Genomic DNA, 20,290 nt, shown 5'->3' on the forward strand with positions numbered 1-20,290 from the left:
TGTCAGGAGCTGCAGTGTGAATGCCATAGGGCTAGAGTCCACAAAGACTGTCCTTTGCTACCTGGTTTGTATTTTACCATTTTCTTTCCTCCGATACTGAGGTCTTGAGGAGGACCTGCTGTGTGCCTGAGTCACACCTCAGTGAAGGCAAGGATCTGAATCTGGGAACTTGAGGGTATTTCTGGATCTGTAGCCAGAGGCCAAGAGAAACTGTAAACATCTATGCTAGTTAATTAACACTAGAAAATGTTTTGGGCACTAGAACTCGATTGCCCAGACTGGTAAATTGTTAGGACAATCCTCTGGACTGTTTTGGCCCAGACCACCTAGCACTACTGTAGACTACTCACCATTTGGGTGTTAGCGTAAGCAAGGTACCATTCGCAACAGGCAGAATGCGGCCACCCTGTTTTGGAGGGTAAGAAAGTTTAATAGGATGGCTGCCTCCTGTGCCAGAGGAAAGTCCCTACGTTTAGTTTACTAATTTGTAGTGTGAGTGTCTGCTAGCACAGACTTGGAAGGCGTCTTGGAAGATGCCTAGGTCATGGCAGGCATTTGGGACCTGTGGCATGGGGACCAGATATGGGCTAGTATTTGATTTCGCATTTCTCCATCAACTCCGGACTGTTGGGTTTAGGGAGTTTTTGGCTATTATTTTGAGAAAAACACTGAGATGCATGTATATGTTCCACCAAATGTGTTTCAAACATCTGTTTGGCTTTCAGCAAGGAAAATGTTCTGTAATCTTGACCAGCACTATATGCTGGGCAGGGTAGACTGTGCAAAGCATGAGATTTAAAAGCTGCTTTTAGCCCCACTCAGAGGCAGAAATGAAGTAACTGAGTCAGTCCCTTGAAGTAGTTTCATGAGTCTTTCAGTTAAAAAGTAAATCTCATGATGTGCTCAAGAATTACTGTGAAAGGTCTCAAGGATGTTTCTCAGAAGTAGGTGGTGTTATTCTGAAGTGAAGGGATGTGGTAGGGAAAGTCTGCATTTAGCTTCCCTCCCTTTTCTTTCTGCCTGCTCTCCTCTTCTCTCTACTAACTTCTCCACATTACCATTCAGCCTTTCATGGCTCCTCCAATAAGACATGTTCAAAAAGCAAATGTATGAAAATTACCAAAACAAATGATATGGGGATTTGAGCTGTTCTGCAGTTTGTCTTGTAAGATGGAGAGATGCCTACTAACTCCTTTTGTTCTGGAGAGAAAAAATGTAAATAGTGCTAGGAAAGCAATGTTCAAATTCATTTGTCTAATTCTGTTCTCTTTGATGTTTGCCGTACTCATTTATGTAACCGTTCCCTGAAGCCCGTGCATCCCAAGGTCAGCTGGATTGCGTGAGAGCCTTTAGAAGGAAATGCAACTCATTATCCATATCACAGGATTTTGTGCTGTTAACCAGCCCTTATCTGTTATCCCCATTTTTGGAGTCCTGAGGCTGTGTCTTACAAAAAATATCAGCACTGAGAAATCAAGCTCTAGCATTGATAGCATAGGGGTATTCAGTACTTGGAAGGGAGAAAGTTCATTTAACTCAACAGCTAAAGGTCTTCTCAAAGCAGTCTGCCCAGGACAAGTCCTTGGCTCCCTCAGCATTTCTTGTAGCTTAGTGTGTAACCTTAGTATTGAACTTTCAACTGAAAATACTATGTGTTTTACTCCCTAATGCAATGCTGCATATCAACTGTGCACCACCTACCAGAGCCCTACAGACCACCAGTGATTTGCAGGCAATTTATTTACGAATGTGGTAGCATTTGTAAGCCACATGTGGCTTACATGACCCACGGGGAGTCATGACACAAGTGAAAAGAGGCGCTCTTTACCATAGTTGGTGAGAATTTGCCAGTCCAAGGCAGTCTGGAAGAGCAAGGATAAGTTTGGAAAGACCCATCTGCAGCAGCCTGAATGAGAGCCCTGTAAGTGCTTCTAGCACTGACCTGTTAGCAAAAACGCCTGGGCTAGGGGAGCACCGAGGAGCCTGGGAATTGCCAAGTGCTGAGATGAAGCTGCTGCTGCCCTTTGGGGTGATCTAAGGCCTCTGGGACCAAGCAGTGGTGCTATTGGAGCCTGAGAGAGCAGATGAGGGACAACCCTTGAACAGAGACAGCCATGAGACCTGCGTTACGTTGATCACGGCACCTAGACACTGAATAGTTTGGGGCCAAATGAACCCTGAGGAGGTAGGGGACCAGCATAGAGGCCAGCAAGCTGCATGTCAGTGGGATTGTATCCTTAACCTGGATGGGCCCAGAAGTGTTAAATTTGGGGAAGGGCTTGCAGAGGAGAGGAAATAGCAATGTGAGAACTTTGTCCAGTGGTAGTCTCTTCATCTGAATGATCCGTTTGCAAGAATTAGTACAGAAAATAGAGGAATTTTGCTTCCGCTTTACAAATCTACTTCAGGTTAGTATTAAGGGTACGGCATTTGCACATGAGATATTTGGAGCAATAGTGGTGTTGCTGAGAGAGCAGAAGGCAGGAAATTCTGCTGTAAGGGCTGGAAAAAAAGCTTGTGAGAGGGAATGTAAGTGGTTTGGCATGTGTGTGGAGAAAGGCAGGAACACCTGACAGAAAAGGGTGTTTTCATAATGGGATTTTTACCTAGTGCAGTTGATCTAGGATGCCTTCTCTTCTGACTGGTTGCCCCCCGCCCCACGCTTTATAAATGTACTTTAGCGTAATCCCATAAATCTTGCTTAGGGCAGAAAATGTATTGAAGAAAAAGGCATCATTAAAGACATTAAATCTGTAACAGGATTACTGTTATTATTTTAGTTTGAAAGTAGCAATATCTTATTTATTCTCCATAGTGAAGAATTAGTGTGCTAGGGATTAATAGAAGACACAGGGTTATTTATTCAGCACTGAGAAGAATGTTGTAATAATCTACAGTGCTTCTTAACACTCTTTAAGGACTGACTTCAGAGGCAGTTATCATGAATCTCTTTTTCACAGATAAAGAGCTAGAGTAACACCGATGGCCTTATTAGTGTTTTACAACCCTCACCTTACTGAAGTAAATGGGGACTTGTGAGTATGCATTGTCTTCAGATATCAAGCAGAGAAAAGAAATCTAAAAAGATCAAAAATAGTCAGTCGTAGAGCTCGTTTCCTGCTCCAGCTGTTGAATATACTTATTCCCTAATGGTAAATGCATTGTTTCAGAGTGCCTTACCCTTTTCTGTTCTTGCACAACTATTATGCTAGCAAGATGAATGGCTGCTCTTTAACCTTTCTTTTCCTCCTCACTGCTGAACTTTTCCTTTAACAAAGCAAGTGCCAAAAGAAGGAACTGATTCATTTCAAGAGGGAAGCATAAGCTTTGACATTGACTTTGTGATCTTTGAGGACAAGAAGTGTCCCATGAGTGGCCATATTGCTTCAGATGTTATTTATAATTGCTTGAAGAGTATGGCTTTCCTAAAGGAGAATTTTGTTTCAAGAGCCATGAGCTGGTATGTCACATTCACCGAACATGGGAATTAAATGCCCCTTTAATCAGCGTCAATTGTTTCTCTAGCTGGCAGACAGTGGGCATCCCCTTTTAACAAGCATGTTGTGCTGAAAAGCCAAAGCAGGTCTTAGTAAAGTGTCTATAGGAAAGCCTGCCCACGTTCATAGTAGAGATCCAGGACTGCCGGGCTGCCAGGGAACTAGAGATATCCTGGAGCTCTTGTAGAGGTGAGCAGTTTTCTTATATGGCCACGTCACATGCATTTCTGGATTGATTTCAGGCTCCACTGCTGCTTCCAATGTACGCTGTGAGCCTAGGCACATCATTGTGCTTCTCTTTAGGCTCTGATCTAGTGAGACCATAAACTCTCACAGGAGCTAAGGAGCCTTGTGGCCAACACAGTGGGACCACAGCTCTTCGTGGAGGCCTACAAGAAGCAGTGTAATACAAATAACAGTAGCAGCTGAAAGCTCAGGACACCTTCTGCCCATTCCTCAAGAAAGACATGGCTGAAATAACATTAGCCAACTTCCCAGGGTTAAGTGAATGTGTTTAATATGAGGTGTCTGAAGGATGGCCCTGGAGATAGAACTGTAAGGTTGTTTCTGCTAGGATAACAATAAAATCAATAAAATACCTTTAAAAAAGCAGGGGTACAGGGATTGGATTGCCTAGAAGTGTTTGTTTCCACCACATCTATTCTGAATTCACCTCCTGGAATGATATCTGTGCTGCTGGCAATCCCGTAGAAGCCTGCTCAGAATCTCAATATCAGTATGGCTTTGGTAGCAGGTTGAGGCAAGGAAACAAATAAGTTCTTTAAGCCCCATAGCTCTTGGAAAATGTAATTGTTGCCTGGACAATGTCACAGTGACAGAGAGCAGCCAGAGCTCCAGACAGACATTCTGACACTTGGACTGCTGGTTGTTTGGAGAGGGGAAACAGTCATAAACAGTTTGTGCAGACATGGGCCTGCTCTGTGACATGTGTTTGCTTTTGAGAGTATGGAATCAAGCTTTCAATTTCCCTGCAAAGAGAAAAATCTGAGGTCCAATGGGACTATTTAATAACACTGTCTCCACATCTGCAAGGGATTTGCTGCTTTATGATTTAGATAACCATTCAGTTTATTTTACTGCAGTAGCATTCTATAGCCAGGTAAAATAATTGGAGCTTTTCTGCCTCCTGTGAGGAATGTTAATTATTTTCAGTATGGTAAAAATATGCAGAATCCATGACAAGACTTGGCATGGTGAGGAAGGAAATCAAGTACTTGTAAAAAAAAATTAAAAATAACAAGTGCAAAACTATGAGAATGCAAAAGATTAGTATAATTATTTGCAGGATGGGCTCACTGTGCAGCTAAACTGTGAATTAATGGTGAGAAGAGGAGCTGTGAAACATAACTGCTGGACTCTAAGAGTAAGGATATAGACACTACTCAAGCAAAGTCCTTTAAGCATGTGTTTGGCTTTAACTATGTGCTTAAGTTAAGCAAAGTGCTTAAGTGTGAGTTTCAGTTAGCATAATGGTACCATAAATTAGTATTCCAATAAGTAGCATCAGGACTCAAAAAATACAGAAAGGAATGTTCCAGCTCTAAAAGCTGGGTCAAATTCTAACAAACCATTTGTGTGGCTAATCTGCATGGGAGAAAACTGTCTTTATTCCTTTTAGGGAAGAAAAGTTCACTTCAGCAGGAATATACTCCTGCATGGGTCTCCTGAAAGAGAAGATCCAAGAGAAACCATAAATAAAGATCACTTCTCTTACTACTTATATATTTACCAAAGATCCATGTGAGGAGACATCTGGAAAAGGAAGGGATTAAATACCCATGATGAAAACACTAATTTAAAACAAAAAGTTTTTTTACGCCTCAGTACTGTTAGTTTTCCTTAAAAATGCCTTTCTGCCTGCATTTGGTTCCATAATGAGAGATTCATTGCAAGCTAAAATTCAAGGCTCTAAGAAATTCTGCAGTGTGGACTGTCTTTTAGTATGGATTTTCCTGTGCATCACACATGATCCATGAGGCACCACAGTCATTTCATATTTTCCTGATACTACTTTTCCACATAGTCATAAATTGATAGATGCCTTTGCATGAAATTAAGCTGCTTCAACCAAGAAACAGGAGTCAGCAGCATGTTAATAGCCATTTCTCCACAGACAGTTTGTTGACAACTAGTTTCTGGAACAGAAGGAAATACCATTATAGGCTTGGGCAGAAACTGTAATAAATTATGGTACTATATACGCACACACATTTTTATTATATTTTATATGTATAAACATTTTGATGTACTACCAATGATAGGCTAGAGCTGCTTTGCAGATTGTTCAGAAACGCAGACTCTGTTGCAAATGCATCTTAGGCAAACAGTGCAAGATACAGACAAGTGTGATGTCTTAACTAGGTTTTGTGGCAATAACTTGGAAATGCCAATGAAAGTGGGGTTGTGAGTGAGAGCCACTGGGCTTAAGGCGTTGAAAGTTTAGTTCCTGAACACGGAAATTTAGCAGTTCTGACAAACTGCATCTGTAGTAGTAAAAGTGGTTCCAGGGCATGGAGTTTCACACTAGCACATTATGGATCGTGTTTGGATGTTAGCATAACAACTGGCATTCCCCCAGATGCTGTCTAGGGATGGTAGAGGGAATAAAACATAAAAGGACCTGTTCCCAGCAGACAATATGCATGAGACCACTGTTGTGGAGGAGAAGACAGTGTTTAGCTGCATGATGTGGGCCCTCTAGCAGAGGAGTCCTGTTTGGAATCACAGGATACCTCAGGCAGCAGGGGACCTCGGGAGGTCGCTAGTCCAACCCCCTGCTTGAAGCAGGATCAGCTGAGGTCAGACCAGGCTGCTCAAGGCTTTATCCAGTCGGATCTGGAAAACTTCCAAGGATGGAGCCTGCACAGCCTCGCTGGGCAACGGCTCCACCACCTCACTGTCCTCATGGGGAAAGGCTTTTCCTTACATCCAGTCTGAACCCTTCTTGTTTCACCTTATGCCTGTTTTCTCTTGTCCTCCCACCATGCACTGCTGTGAAGAGCCTCACCCCATACTCTTGGTAACCTCCACATAGGTCCTGGGGGGATGCTGTTAGGTGCCCCTGAAGCCACCTCTTCTCCAGGCTGAACAAGCCCCGTCCCTCAGCTTCTCCTCACAGCGCAAGTGCTCCAGCCCCCAGGGCTGTCTCAGTGGCCGTCCACTGGACTCACTCCCGTTTATCAATGTTTCTCATGTATTGGGGGGCCCAAAACTGGACACAGAATTCAACATGTGGTCTCACATGCACTGAGCAGAGGGGTGTGATCACTCCCCTTGACCTGCTGGCTGTGCTCCTGTCAATGCAGCCCAGGACACTGCTGAACTTCTTTGCTGCCAGGGCCCACTGCTGGCTCCTGCACAGCTTGCTGGCCACCAAGATACCCAGGTCCTCTTCAGTAGAGCTGCTCCCCGGTCAGTCGGTCCCCAGCCTGGATTGTTGCCAGGGGCTCTTCCTTACCTGAAGCAGGACTTTGCATTTGTCCTTGTTGAATTTCATGAGGTCCCTGTCAGCCCATTTCTCCAGCTTGCCCAGGTCCCTCTGAATGGCAGCCAGCCCTCGAGCATGTCAACTTTTCTTCCCATTTTGGTGTCATCTGCAAACTTGGGGAGAGTGTGCTCTGTTGCCTCCTCCAGGTCATTGATAAAGAGGTTAATCAGGCCAGGTATCAGGACAGACCCCTGCGGTGCTCCATACTTCGCAATGGCATCCAGGTAGAGTATGACCCACTAACGACTACCAGCTGAACCTAATCATCCCGCCAGTCTTCTACCCATCCAGTTGTCTGCCCATCCAGATGGTAACATCCTAATTTGGATAACTGTATGCAGAGAGGCTTGTATCTACCTTGCTAACTCCGCAGGCAGAAGGAAAACTTGAAAGAAATTGGAAGAAATACTTTGTAAGGAAGCAGTCTAAGAGAGTCAGGTCACACAGGGGTCTCAAGAAAAAGAAGGTGTATGAGAGACTGTCCAGGATGAGAGAGGATATGGAAGTGTCAGGATAGGCTGGTAGCTTGACCAGAACTAACTGAGCTCCAGTCGGAGTGACTGGGGGTGATAGTAGATGGTGCAAAAAGGTTTTATAATAAACCTGTAATCTTAGTACACTCCAGAACCTTTTCACAAGCCTGGGTGTCAGATCTGTGCAGAGGTTTGATGCTGTGATGTTCAGCTCTCCTTTCCCAGAAGGATGTGACCACAAAGGAGCAGATTTTTCCCCTACTTAAGTGGGGAAGCACTTCACCTGCCTTTGAAATGCAGCCTTTTCTGCATGGAAAGATGGTAGCTGCTGACCAGCATAACGCATTCTTGTTCAGGGATAAGAAACAGAGTGTTATCACTGTTTGAAACAGAGGGGCAGTATAGAAATCCATGTGCAGCTGGGATGGAAACACAAGACATCAGTAACCCCAGACATTTCCATTAGGATTTGCACTACTCTGTATTCTGATTTGCAAGAGAGAGACAAAGCCATTCCAAGGTTGTCAAGACAACGTCTGAATGCAACAGAATTGGCAACAATAACAAAAGAAATCAGAGATGATTTCTGTCGTCTCACTGAAAATTCACACCATTAGAGGAGTCCGAGAGATTGGAAGAACTGCTTAAAACAGAGAGTGAGTCTCCCTCAGATGGAAGAGCTGGAGCAGGTGTGTAAATAAGTCTGCATGTGTAGAACATCTGTAGGCATTGGGGGCTGGAAAGGGGGCAGAGGACCATTCAAACATTTTTTTAGAGTTGCTATCATTTAAAATCTTTAAAAATGAAAAAATTCAACAGTTCTTTTCCTCCTGGCTGCAAGGATACTGAAGCCTGCAAGGCAAGACACTGCTGTTGTGTTTGGCCAGTAGCCAGCCAGACAAGCAGTAAGACCAGTGGGCATGTAAACATTTTGTATGCATCTCAATAGAAAGTTTACTTCAAAGCTGAATTCTGAAAACAAAGATTCAAATACGGATTTTCTCCCCTTTTTTCTTCTTTTTTAAAGCCTATGCAGGTAATACTTTGTGCCAGTGAAACTAGCTGGATTAATAGCCGTGGAGCCTGAAGTCTTGAGTTCTGTTACACAGAATAGATATGAGGAATATGAGCTTTCTCTACCCAGTTCGCTACTGTGCTTCCATCTCAATTTAGAAAGACCACACCTGGGGACACAGGGAAGCTCATTTTTCCATAGCGTCTAAGAGCTTGCCAGCACCAGCAAGTTGTGATAGTCTGTTGAGAAGAGGCCATCTCTTTGTTGTGTCTGGACTATGATCAGTAGCTCATTTTGACTTAGGGCTTTGAACAGCCTTTAAAGAGGGAGCAATTCGTATTCACTATAAAACAGAAAATCTCAAATTCTCAGCCAGAGGTTGTTTTTTCTGAGGTAACTGGAAGGAAGTTCACTAGTGTAAGTTATTGCAGCACAGTAGTGCAGCACAGAGATGCTCTTACTCCTGTAAATGTGCTGGATCAGGTATTAGAAGCTACATCACCCCTTTGAAATGGGGGTGAAGTGGGAGATTCCTGTCATAGTTTCCAGCATAGCTACGCTGCTGCTGGCACCCAAACCAGTTCATTTAGGGCTATCTCAGATGTCTCTCCTGTGTTGCGTTATTTGGTGCCCCTGTGCCTACACTTTCTTCCCTTAGCCATGGATCCTCAAGATGCCAATCATCAGAGTGGAAATAACTTAAGCCCATAAAACATAGTTAACCTTTTCTCAGACAAGAAAGTTCTGACCCTTAATGGGCCAAACAGTCAATGACATTTACGGGAATGCTGGGGGAAAGAGACTAACAGGTTTGGTTTCTGCTTGAACTCACCAGCATGAATATGGGCATCTCCGGCTATAGCTGCAGCAGTAAAATTGCCATTCACGGTCAAGCACAGATGGAAAATACTGACTCTGGAAACCGGCCACCAGCCCATTGTTTGAGCAGGTCTGATACCTAAGAAAAAGGAGAAAGAACAGAACACGATAAGGAAAACATGATGTTAGATTCCCTGACAGTTTCAAGTGCTTTCTAAAACAACATTAGAAATTTTGGTTCAGGGAGGATGTTAAGGGTTTAGCTGTGTATAGAGAACCACTGTTCTGTTACTATATATTGAGTAATCATTTTGTGTAAGAAAGCAGCAGTAGTTAACTACTAATGCCTTAGCATTTATGTAGCACTTTACATTTTCAAAACACTGTACAAACTGTTTTTAATCATTTAACCATTCCAGTATGCCAATAAAGTAAAGAAATTGCTCTGATTTGCTGTTCTCAAGTTTTTACAAGTTGTGAGACTGACTTCCAAATAGTCCATTAATGCCTTTATCATTGACTGTTGGTATTTGGACAGTTGGCATTCACTGGAGTCACTTTTTTAACAGTTTCTCTACAAACAAAAAACTTTTTATGTGAGAAGTTCAGCATTTTTTTTTCTCTTCTTTCTTTCTTTCTTTCTTTCTTAATCACCACGCAGGAGAAGGCACTCTTAACAGAAAACATTATAAACTTGTGAAGAAATCATGATTTGCTAATACTCTTTCACATGAGGAAAATTGAGACCCAGATTTTATGAAATTATATGACTCATAAATTTTGTGACTGGATTTTCAAAAGGCAGATCTGCTTCTTCATGTTTTCTGTGTACTGGAGAGTTATGTCATACAAATATATCAGCTCCTTCAAGTAGAATATATGTATATTCTCTAAGCATGCGATATATGCTTCTCTCTCTGCACACCCTACAAGCAGCTGGTCACTGATACCCAAATTAATTCAAGCAGTAATCAGAGTTTGGATAGCTTGCTTCTTTGAGACAAAAGACCAGGAGAGCATGAAAACAGACAGCACATTCTCTCAGCTGTGGAGCACCCATTCATTTAAGCATCCTCCCAGCCTCATTGTCTCCTCACTGGAGAAAATTACAGGAAATCAGTTTCTTCCATGTCCTTTCTCCCTTCCTTTGTCAAGGAGAACTGGCAGCCTAGAGCTCTAGCAAACCTTCCTTGTGATATTAAATACATTGATATATCCAAGAGACACTTCAGAAAGAAGTAACTTTATGATTAAAAAATATCAAAAATGTTGCTTTAGTTTCATTAAATGACTTCATAGTTTATTTTAATGGTTCTGACATTCCCCGAAGGGGAAACACATCATCTAACAGAGTTTGGCTTTAGGAAAGTCATTCACTCGTGCATACAGGTGGTGGTGCTGGCAAGGTGTGAGGCACAAGCACTTGATGCAAAAGCTGAAAACCTGACCAGTTGTGACCCATGCAGGGATGAATTCCTCTGCCTAACTTTAGGCTTCCAGCTTTGAACCACGGGTCTCTTCTCTTCTGTATGTCTCTTCCACAATGTTCTGTTGTTCAGACAAGTTTATTTACATTTATTTGCATCCCCACATCTCCCACATTGCTGGGGCCACACGTCCTTGCTGTGCTTTGCAAGAGGCTTTCAAGGCCCTTCAGAGTTAAGCAGTGGTGGGGACTCTGAGTTGCTATGGTATCACACAGAGTAAGGCAGTTTGGCTTGCACTCAGAGGATTTCAGCAGGACTTTGATAGGAAGTTGCTCTGTTTTTTTGGCACGTAGGCCACAGGAACATATGGCTAAGACTCTCTGTAAACATATTGGATAGCTTCAGATGATTGGTGTTATCCTGATGGAAGGAAGGTAGATACACAGAAATATAGGGAATGGTTGTACCTGTTGCAAAATGGGCACTTTTCTGTATTCTGTATTCTGTGTAAGGTAGAAACAAACCTGTGTCTCTACCTTCTGCCTCTCCCCCTTCCCAGTTATGTGCATTCCCACTGCTCAAGTCCTTGTGCCCCTGGGAGTTTTTCTAGCTCTTTTGCATAGCTACAATAACAGGAGCATTTCCTTCCCACTTTTCTCTTGCACTTCCTCTCAGAGGCTTTTGCACTGCAGTTTCCTATCCCCGCTCACTAGCATCTGCCCGTACGTATCTTTGGGCAAGGTTCTTCTTCCTCCTTTTCTCTCCTCACCTGCTCACATTCAAACTGGAAAGTCCTGCCTTCTTTCTTCCTCTCTTTCCCCCGTAACTGTTTTTTTGTTATCTTGACACCTCTACTAATACACTCCGACTTAGAGGGAAAGACTCATTTTAAGAAAAAAATCAGAGGTGGACGCTTCTCTTTATAGTGAATTGAATAAAATCCAGCAAATATAATACTCCTTTGTTTACATGCACACATATTTGTGCACCAAACTTTGGAAAGTTTATTTTTTATCCCAAGTCAGTTTGGAGCCTATCATAGAAACTTTGTTTTAAAAAATAGTATATACTTTTGGAGCCTCCTTAAAAAATGAGTTTCTTATATGGAGAGTATAGCTAGAAATAAGTCATGTCTTATAGCGATATTGCCATTTTATTTTAAAAACATCAAAGAAAAATCTGAAATATTCTTTTAAGATAATGTCCGCTTCTCCCTGCCTACCTCTGTCTCATATGCATTAAGCCCTGCCATCTGGTTTGCAAGCTATATGTTGGGTTCCGTGAAAGGAAGGTAATGTTGAAATTGAAGTACTTTACATTAGCTTGAGAAATTGAAGTACTATACTTTAGCTTTGAGAGAATACAAGTTAACTTTTCTTTTTATCTTTCTAATTTTCAAGTCAAATCCAAATATCCCTCCAAAAATGAAGAGAGAGACACTCTCAGAAATTGGAGTACTTATTTGTGAGTTCATGTGAAGTCTCTTCTCTTTCCTTCCTCCAGCTGGCCTCTTTTCTGCAAGCAGAAAGTAATTCTTCAAGGGTAACAAACATCCCCCCCCAAACTTTTTTAGACAGATGCTTTGAACACTAATCTGAAAACGAGCCTAAATTTGTGAGAATTTTTTCCTTCTCTTTTGAATTCACTATTCCTGTCACAGCAAATCCTGCAAACCTGTATGGTGAGTAAAATCCAGCAATTCAGGACCTTTGATTATAGCCAAGTCAAAAAATTGCCTTTTTTTGCCAGACCCTGTTTGTAGCAGTATTGTTGTAAAAGGTAATTCAGAATTCAGAAGTATGGCACTGTTTCCCCTCGCTACTGAAAGCCTGGCATTGCTAAGAGGAGAGGAAGATACCTTTTAGAAGGTGAGTGTAGATGAGCATGAGAAACCAGCTGGGACTGTGTGCATTTAAAGTTGGCTATGGACAGGTTGTTTTCTTCTATTTGACTCAGACTTTGATGCCTCAAGAGCTGTGCTTTGAATCTGGTACTGGGAGATGGGGACGTGAGCTGTCTGGTAGATGGAGGAGCTGAAAGATTCATGGTGATGAGGGTCAGGTGCTGGTGAATGGAAAGTTGTCCTTCCCTTCTTTCATTTCCATCTTTGGAGCATGATTCTCTGGGACCCCAGAAGTCCTTTACACCACTCTGGTACCATATAGAAAATAATGCTGTATGCAGACATCTGCATGTACATCAGTCACAGTCTTAAAGCTGAAGGTTTTGTGTATTTTTAGGAAGGTATGTGTTTTGCAGTACATGCTATCATCTGCTTTATTTTTTTTGGAACTCAAAGTAATTCTGGCTATTTGATTAAAAAGTCATGTCTTTTTTTTTTTTTTTGCTTTGTTGTAAATGACTGCAGGGTTTCATAAAGTAACCTACACAGCCTGATTCTGTCTGGGAGGAGTTGTATACAGCAAGTGAAAAGGGTATGGTAGCTGAGACTTTCCACAGCCTGCTGCAATTGCTATGAAAAGCACAGGACTTCACCAGATCTTCTTCTGAGCTGGTTAATAGTTATGTCCTTTGTACAGCTGAATTCTGTCATGGCGAGCCACCAAAGGGTGCATCTATGCTAGCATTTTACTTCAGATCAGAAATGCACTTTCAAAGTAAATCATCCTTGTTTACCAATTTTTGGGTCACAAGGTAGAATGATCTTGGAGCAGGCAAGCTGGATTTCTTTTGGATGAAACTTAACTGGAAGATGCACTCCACAGCTTGCCTTGTGCATCCCAGTCGCTGATGGGCATTTAGTCCATGCGACCAGACTAGAGCTGGTTTGAAGTAAACGACTCAAAATGCTTATTTGTTTTATGGTCATCTGAACAAACTGTTTCACCCTACACACCCACTTCAGTTTTGCCACATTTTTTGCAAATGTTGATGTAGCCTCAGAGACTAAGTGTATATCTCCTTGACTCAACAACTGCCTGCCAGACTCAACATAATATTGCTTACAGCAGTGCTGGTGTTTTGAACAGTAGCAACAGTTTTGGTGTCACTTCACAATTATGCCTGTATATCCTCTTTGTTCTGTGTTAAGACAGTGCCCTGGGGTGTTGTGCCCCACCTAATGCTGGTGCTGCGCTGTAACCCGTCCTTCAGGCCTTCTGTCCCTCACGTCTGCTAGGGATTAGCCTGAGCAGTGTATCCTCTTGAGCCCAACCCAGAGAGGAAGCCTGTTCGCTACAGATCATCTCAGGCAGGCCTAAGTTGAGCTGCAGTGGCCAATGCTTTCTGAGCCTGCATTGAACCATACCACGTGGACTAAGCAGGTAGCCCTTACGGTAGCTCCGGGGATGCCACGTGCAGAGTCTGATGCACAGCTCAGCTGACACAAGGCCATGCTGCATTAAGGGCAATTTGTTCCTTATAACAGGGTCACCTGACAGTGTCATTCTCCACACTTCCAAAAATCCCACTGTTTAGTAATAGAGTTGATGGCTTCTATAAAAACTGTATCATTAATTGCTTTAAAGCTGCCTCTCTAGGGCCTGTCAGAGCAGAACAGATCTGCATTTTATGGAGCTATGTCAGACATGACAAACTAGCCCAGGAGAAATTATGTTGCATTCTTAATCATCTGCAGTCCTTCCTGGAGTGCCCGTGGAGAGAGGTGGCCTAACCTCACTCAGCGTGTAGGAGCACGGCCAGAAGGGGAGAGGCATTTCTTAATGAGATGTTAGGCACATTGATTTCCAAAAGTGTTGCTTCACCAAAGCCTATTATTTTCAATATCCAAGACTTAATTTCCTTTTGGTAATGGAGGGGAGGCCTCGTCCTGCTGCCCTGTGTTATTTTTGTAGGGTGTCCTTCCTCCGTGGAATTGTTCATTGCATGATGGCAGCTAATGTAAAGGTCAGTTTGTGATGGGTGAGTGAGGAGGAGAGGCTCAGGCCACTTGGCTCAGGCCACTTGAAACACTGACAGTCAGACTAAGGAAACTTCTTCGCCATTTTTGGTTAGGCCATGCTGATCTCTAACGGCCACTTCTACAAAGAGACTTTACTGTCCATTCTGGGGTGGTGAGGCACATGTTCGTGCGCTTCCACATGGCCAAAGGCAATCTTGCTGTCATCTTCCATTGTCTTTTTCTTTCTCTCGTAAGACCCAGATAATCATGAAGGGACTATCAATGACTTTTGTTTCTCCTCTCTGCCCAAAGGGAACGCAAGATCCTAATCCTCCAATTCATTTCTCTCTGAAAGTTGCTGATGAGCCCTCCCTATCCACATAAAAATCCTTCTTCTGAGAAAATACTCCCACTGGGCTCAGTCCACTGCAGCTGTGTTAAAACCTTGTGGCACTATCCCTTTAATATAATTGTAGGACTGTGAAGAAAATTAACTTGCTTATGTAGATAGCACAAATGGGAACATTTTTAAAGGGCAGCTTGATTATCAGGTTTGGATAGCACAGCCTCAGATTTGAGACTTGGGATTGGTCAGAGATTCAGAACAAAAACAGTCCTTTGCAGATGTACTGGGATGTGCTGCCAACATCTGAACAGGAGGCTCCTACAGACATTTCCTTCCTTTGCTCATGAGTCTGTCTTTGCACTTGCTTATGGGAAATGGGATTGTGCGTCTACTTGAAGGATCTGAGTCTGTGTGTTTGTATAAAGAGAAGACAAAAGAGAGTGGGAATGGGAGTGGGGTGGGAGAATCTAGTCATCTGTTTTTTTCTAAGTCCCATCCAAACACTTTCTCAAAAGTTTAAACAAGGAAAAGAGGCAGCAAACATGCATTAACATGCATCTAGCACTTTGCTAGAAACGTTTCTATTTTATACCTTATGAATAACTGGGAGTATAGTGGGGATATGGCAAGGTTCCATCTATATTATGTGATGAGGGGTATAAAACAAGCAATTCCTCCTGGAAAGAAAACTTGTTTGTCTTTGACTTGCAAGCTTTTGTTTATTTGTCTGTTTAATCCCTGTCCTCTGATATAATCACTTTCAGGCAAGAAAAATAGTTTTTCTTAAATACCTCTTTCAAAGATTGGTCTGTAGAGACAACTTTATAGTATCCAGCGAAGATAGGAAGCACAGCCTCACCAGAAATTGCTCAAACCTTACCTTTTCTTAGGGGGTGGAATTTTTACCAAAGGTCAAACTTCCGCCAGTACAACTAGAGCTGAAAACATAGGCTTTATTCTGTCTGAAAAGGCATGATTCCTTACGCTGCCACATCAGATAGCTAGAAGGGATGTTCAGAACCTGGGGATGTCCTGAAGACTTCTCCCTGCTCCAGACATGAGGATTTCCAAACTGTTCAGGAACAGGTTCTCCTTCCTCATAAGAGGGCAATACTCAGGAGAGTCACTAGGACCAGAGTAAAAATGGCTGGGACAGATTCAACAAAACCTTCATACATATACTTAACTTTAAACATATTCACTGGTTTATTGAGCCAAGAAGGCACCAGTGATCACCTAATCCAATCTCTTGCCAAAATTTCCCCTGTGAGTGTTATATCATGTTCACAGGTTTCCCATGTCCATTCAGCAAAACCATAAGAACATGCTGTCTTCAGTAGTGCATGTGCACATATGCTTAACTTCAGGGATGTGCTTATTTAGCATAGCACTTACAGTGAGATGTATTCTGAAATGCCAGTAGGTAATTTTAGGCAGTTTAATCAACAACTGTCATAGCTGATTGGTCTTCCCAAATCTACTTGTGGAGAGAGGTGGGGTGTCCACAAAGGCATTTTTTAGAGTACCTGTTTCTCTCCACTGACTCCAAAGGGGAACACTTTGATTAGGTGCCTAATGTTGATCTGTGTCATTGCCCTCTTTCTGTTGAATCATTTTTTCATATCCCTAAGATGCAAAATCTTAAGTGCTTAATCCTAGAAGACCATATAATAGCCAGTGTTAGTGTGGGAAGCAAACTTACCTAAACCAGCTCTGTAGTGGCCCCCTCCTGCCCTGCACTCTCCCTGTGCTCCCCACAGCCAGTTCTGCCGTTTTCCCCTTAGCGCTAATGGCCAAAGAAAAGAATGGGTTGGAGAGTCTTTCCTCTCTCTGCTTATATTCCTTCTCAGTTTCTCTCTAAAGCTTTTCTTGGTTTGTTGTCTTTTCTAAGGAAACGTCTCTTGGATTTGTCTCTGTTATGCAGCTGCACAACGCTTAGGAATGGTGATTTGTGAAATGGCACAAACGCCATTTGTCAGAGATCATTTTTTGGTATTTCTGCCAGACTAGAGTTTCTGGGACATGCCTAAGAAACTGGAGGGAGTTCAGAGGAGAGCTGCACATACAAACAGCACTTGCTTAGAAGCTTTGCCATGTAAAACCGCCAAAGGAGGGCGAGAAGAACGGAGACATGTTCAACTTGAACAGAAAGCACCATGAGGGTGCAGGGGTGAGGGAAAGGCATAGCTGCTGCCTATTAATAAGTTAAAGGGACTTTGCAAAGAATGTAGGGTACTTGTTCCCATTACTCAGTGAAGCTAAGGCAAGGAATAAAAAGCCTCAATTACAGCAGGGGAATTGTAGGTTACATTTTAAGGAAAACTTTGTGGCTTTGTGATTATTTGCAGAACAAGCCGTGGAATCTCCCCGGATGTGATGTGCAGGGTGAGACAAAATTCCCTGCAAGGCAGAGTTGAAGAAGAAATAATACAGTCCATCATATCCGGATGGAGACTGGGCTGGATAGTCCAGCAGAGTGCAGTCTCAGCTGACGTGAGTGTAATGTGTTGCTCGCAAAGAGATTGGTTAGTCAGGAGATCAGAAGGAAAAGAGAGGTGACCAAACAGGAACCAGCAATACAGATCATGACTTGTATTTGTGGTCCTGCCTACTCTCTTGAGATCTCTCTTGAGGATCTCTCCTGAGATCCTTGTGGATGTCTCTTGAGAACTGTGGACAGCCTCCAAACAGCACTGAGAGGAGTAGGGACAAGACAAGGGAAAGAGGTGCAGGCAAAGAGAAGTAATTTAAATACTGCCAAGAGAGAAGGTGTGGGATTGTCAAAGGTACCACAGGCTACATCTGTGCCGTTGCATTAATTTGAAGCTTGATCTTGCCCTCAGCCACCTGAGTGGGCTACCTGTGGGCCCACACTTTCACTGCGGTCCAGATGAGCCCGCTGGGTTCTCCAACGGCAGCATTTGGGCACAGTGAGGAGTGCACTGGCTTGCAGTAAGCCTCCCGTGTGAAGCACCACAGATGCAACCTGCTCAGCCCTGTGGTACAGAAAACTGCAGAGTACAACAAGCCACATCTAGCTAGGAAGTGCAAAAAAACCTAGCTAACTAAGAGCACACATTCACCTTTTTTCCTAAGTGGCTCCCATTCCCAAATCACTTTGGTGTATTTGACACCTCCAATTGAAATAGAAGAAGAAGGAAAGAGTTCTGCGAAGAGAAGACAGATAGATGTAAAAGTGTTGGACTGCAAAGGTCATACAGGGAAAAAATAACTAAAATAACTCCAAAAGCTAGGAAAGAGAGTTAAACAGAATAATACGTTAAAGAGGGATTGGAAAGAAATATATGTGGTAGAAAAGATAGGGCTGAGAGAAAGGCAATAGGTAAAAATACAGGCAAGAAGGAGGACAAAGTGAAAAGATTTTTAAGAAATGAAAGAAATGAGATTCAGATAATATGCTGAGTATCTAATCATGCTAAACATATGGAGCCTGATGATGAATATGGCTCCATGGTTCAGATAGCAGAAGAAAACATTTTGTATAGACTTACACAGTATCCTGTTTGTAAGAAGTGAACTTGAGCAATTACTGCCAGGGGTTTTCAGAAGGAGAATGATATTTTTACTTTGAACAACAGAAAGGTCTCATTTGAAATTATTATGCAATAAATATAAATTGCATTAGTAATATGAAAAATGAAGAGGTAATGCAGTATTACCACAATGTCTTCTTTTCTTTCTGCCTGTCTGCCCTCCTCCTTTCTTTTAGTCTTATTCCAAAATGAAGTATTGGGTCAATCTTTTTTTCCTTAGCAGTTGCATCAGACATGGTAAATGAAAGAGTATGAATAATTCAGAACAAAATTTTGAACCATTTAAAAAGCAGAGGCTTCACATTTCATTTTTAACCTGTTCCCATATAATGTGAAATCTACAAAAATTACATTCAAAATTTTGGAGCAAAACCATTTAAAATATTTGAAAATATTCTTCATTCATTTCACTGTGTCCAAGGAGTATTTCATACAGTTTTCCAAACGTGTGTTTTAAATTTCATGAAAGAATCAGAAGAAAACTAAATATTGGGATTATATACTGCCTAAATGTGAAACACCATACGTTTTTTCATAAAATATTATGGCCATAAAATGTGATCACCTTTTGCCTCTAAGCTTGATAGAAAATGGAATGTTATAGTCAACCAAAACTGACCATATTAGGGAATTTACATGATCTTTTTCTATCATTGTCATGCATATATACACTACCATCATCACTCATGAGTGTGAATTTTTGGCTCCTTAATACCAGCATGACTAGAAAGCAGCCTTTGACTGGACCTGAGCCAAAAAGCTTAGCAACCAAAACACAAAGAGAAAAGCCAGTGCAATACTGAGAAGAAATTTTTCCTAGTGATAAAAGCAGGAGTTCAGAGTCAGGACTTTGAGGGTTTGTTCCCCAGTTTAGTCACTGATTCAATGTGTGGCCTTTCAGGAGTGACTTTATCCTTTCCTTCTTAAAGGTTCATGCCTCATTGTCCTCATTTGCAAAATGGCAAGGGCAAAACTGAGCCACTTTGCAGCTGAGGCTGTGAGTGATCAAACAGCACAGCATCTGTAAAGCATGTTGAGACCCTCCAGTAAGAAAGTGCTACAGAGAAGGCAAATAGCGTTCTGATCACCTCCCATGCATGCAGCATCTTTAATGAGCCTAAGGCAGTCATTCAGGGTAGCTAAGCAGATGGTTATGGTAGCATTAATATGCATTTGCATTGCTGTCACCACAGTATTAGCATACGCATTACACCTCGGGTATCGCGGCTGCACCACCGGCAGATGGTTTGGGGTATCCTACCATTCGGTTCCTGCCCTGTTGATCTCTTCCCACCAGCACTCAGTCGGCTCGCCGAGGCTCTGGGCCACTGGCATGCACGCGTAGTTCCACAGCCTGTCGGAGCCCTCCTTCTTGCTGAAAACGCTCCTGACAGCCACAATCACCTGCCCGTGCGGGCACTGGAAGTTGAAGCCCTGCCGGTACACGTTGACCCATTCATCGTTATCTCCGTAGTTATAGGGGCCATAGTAGTAGTCACCATACTGGCCCCACACCACTGTCACCAAAGGCAGGAACACACAGAGAAGGGCAAGGTCCATATTGACGATGCTTCTGGCTTTGAAATGCTCCACCAGTTTGTTGGGCTGGCCCTTTTATATCGCCTCTAACATTTGGCTTCCAGATGTTATGCTTCCAGATCCAAGTGCAATGTGTCATTGCTTAGCAAACCTTCTCTGAGTTACAGACACATCCAATTACTTTTAAGGTGGAATTCTGCAAGTACAGTAACTCTGCAGGCCATAAGAATGAGGGTTTCCCACAACCACA

The 20,290-nt window shown here is 42.7% G+C and overlaps 1 protein-coding gene across 1 annotated transcript in view; it reads right to left on the reverse strand.

Annotated features, from left to right (window-relative positions):
• Positions 1 to 20,061, reverse strand: part of DPT (dermatopontin) — a 28,293-nt gene extending 8,232 nt beyond the window's left edge. The window contains exons 1-2 of the mRNA XM_026075919.1: positions 19,763 to 20,061; positions 9,326 to 9,451 (exon numbers count right to left, since the gene is read on the reverse strand). Coding sequence (XP_025931704.1) covers positions 9,326 to 9,451; positions 19,763 to 20,061 — 425 coding nt within the window. The remainder of the gene's footprint in view (positions 1 to 9,325; positions 9,452 to 19,762) is intronic.
• Between the last annotated feature and the right edge of the window lie 229 nt (positions 20,062 to 20,290).

The sequence above is a fragment of the Apteryx rowi genome, unplaced genomic scaffold (genome assembly GCF_003343035.1).
Source record: "Apteryx rowi isolate R43461 unplaced genomic scaffold, aptRow1 scaffold_413, whole genome shotgun sequence".
Classification (NCBI taxonomy): domain Eukaryota; kingdom Metazoa; phylum Chordata; class Aves; order Apterygiformes; family Apterygidae; genus Apteryx; species Apteryx rowi.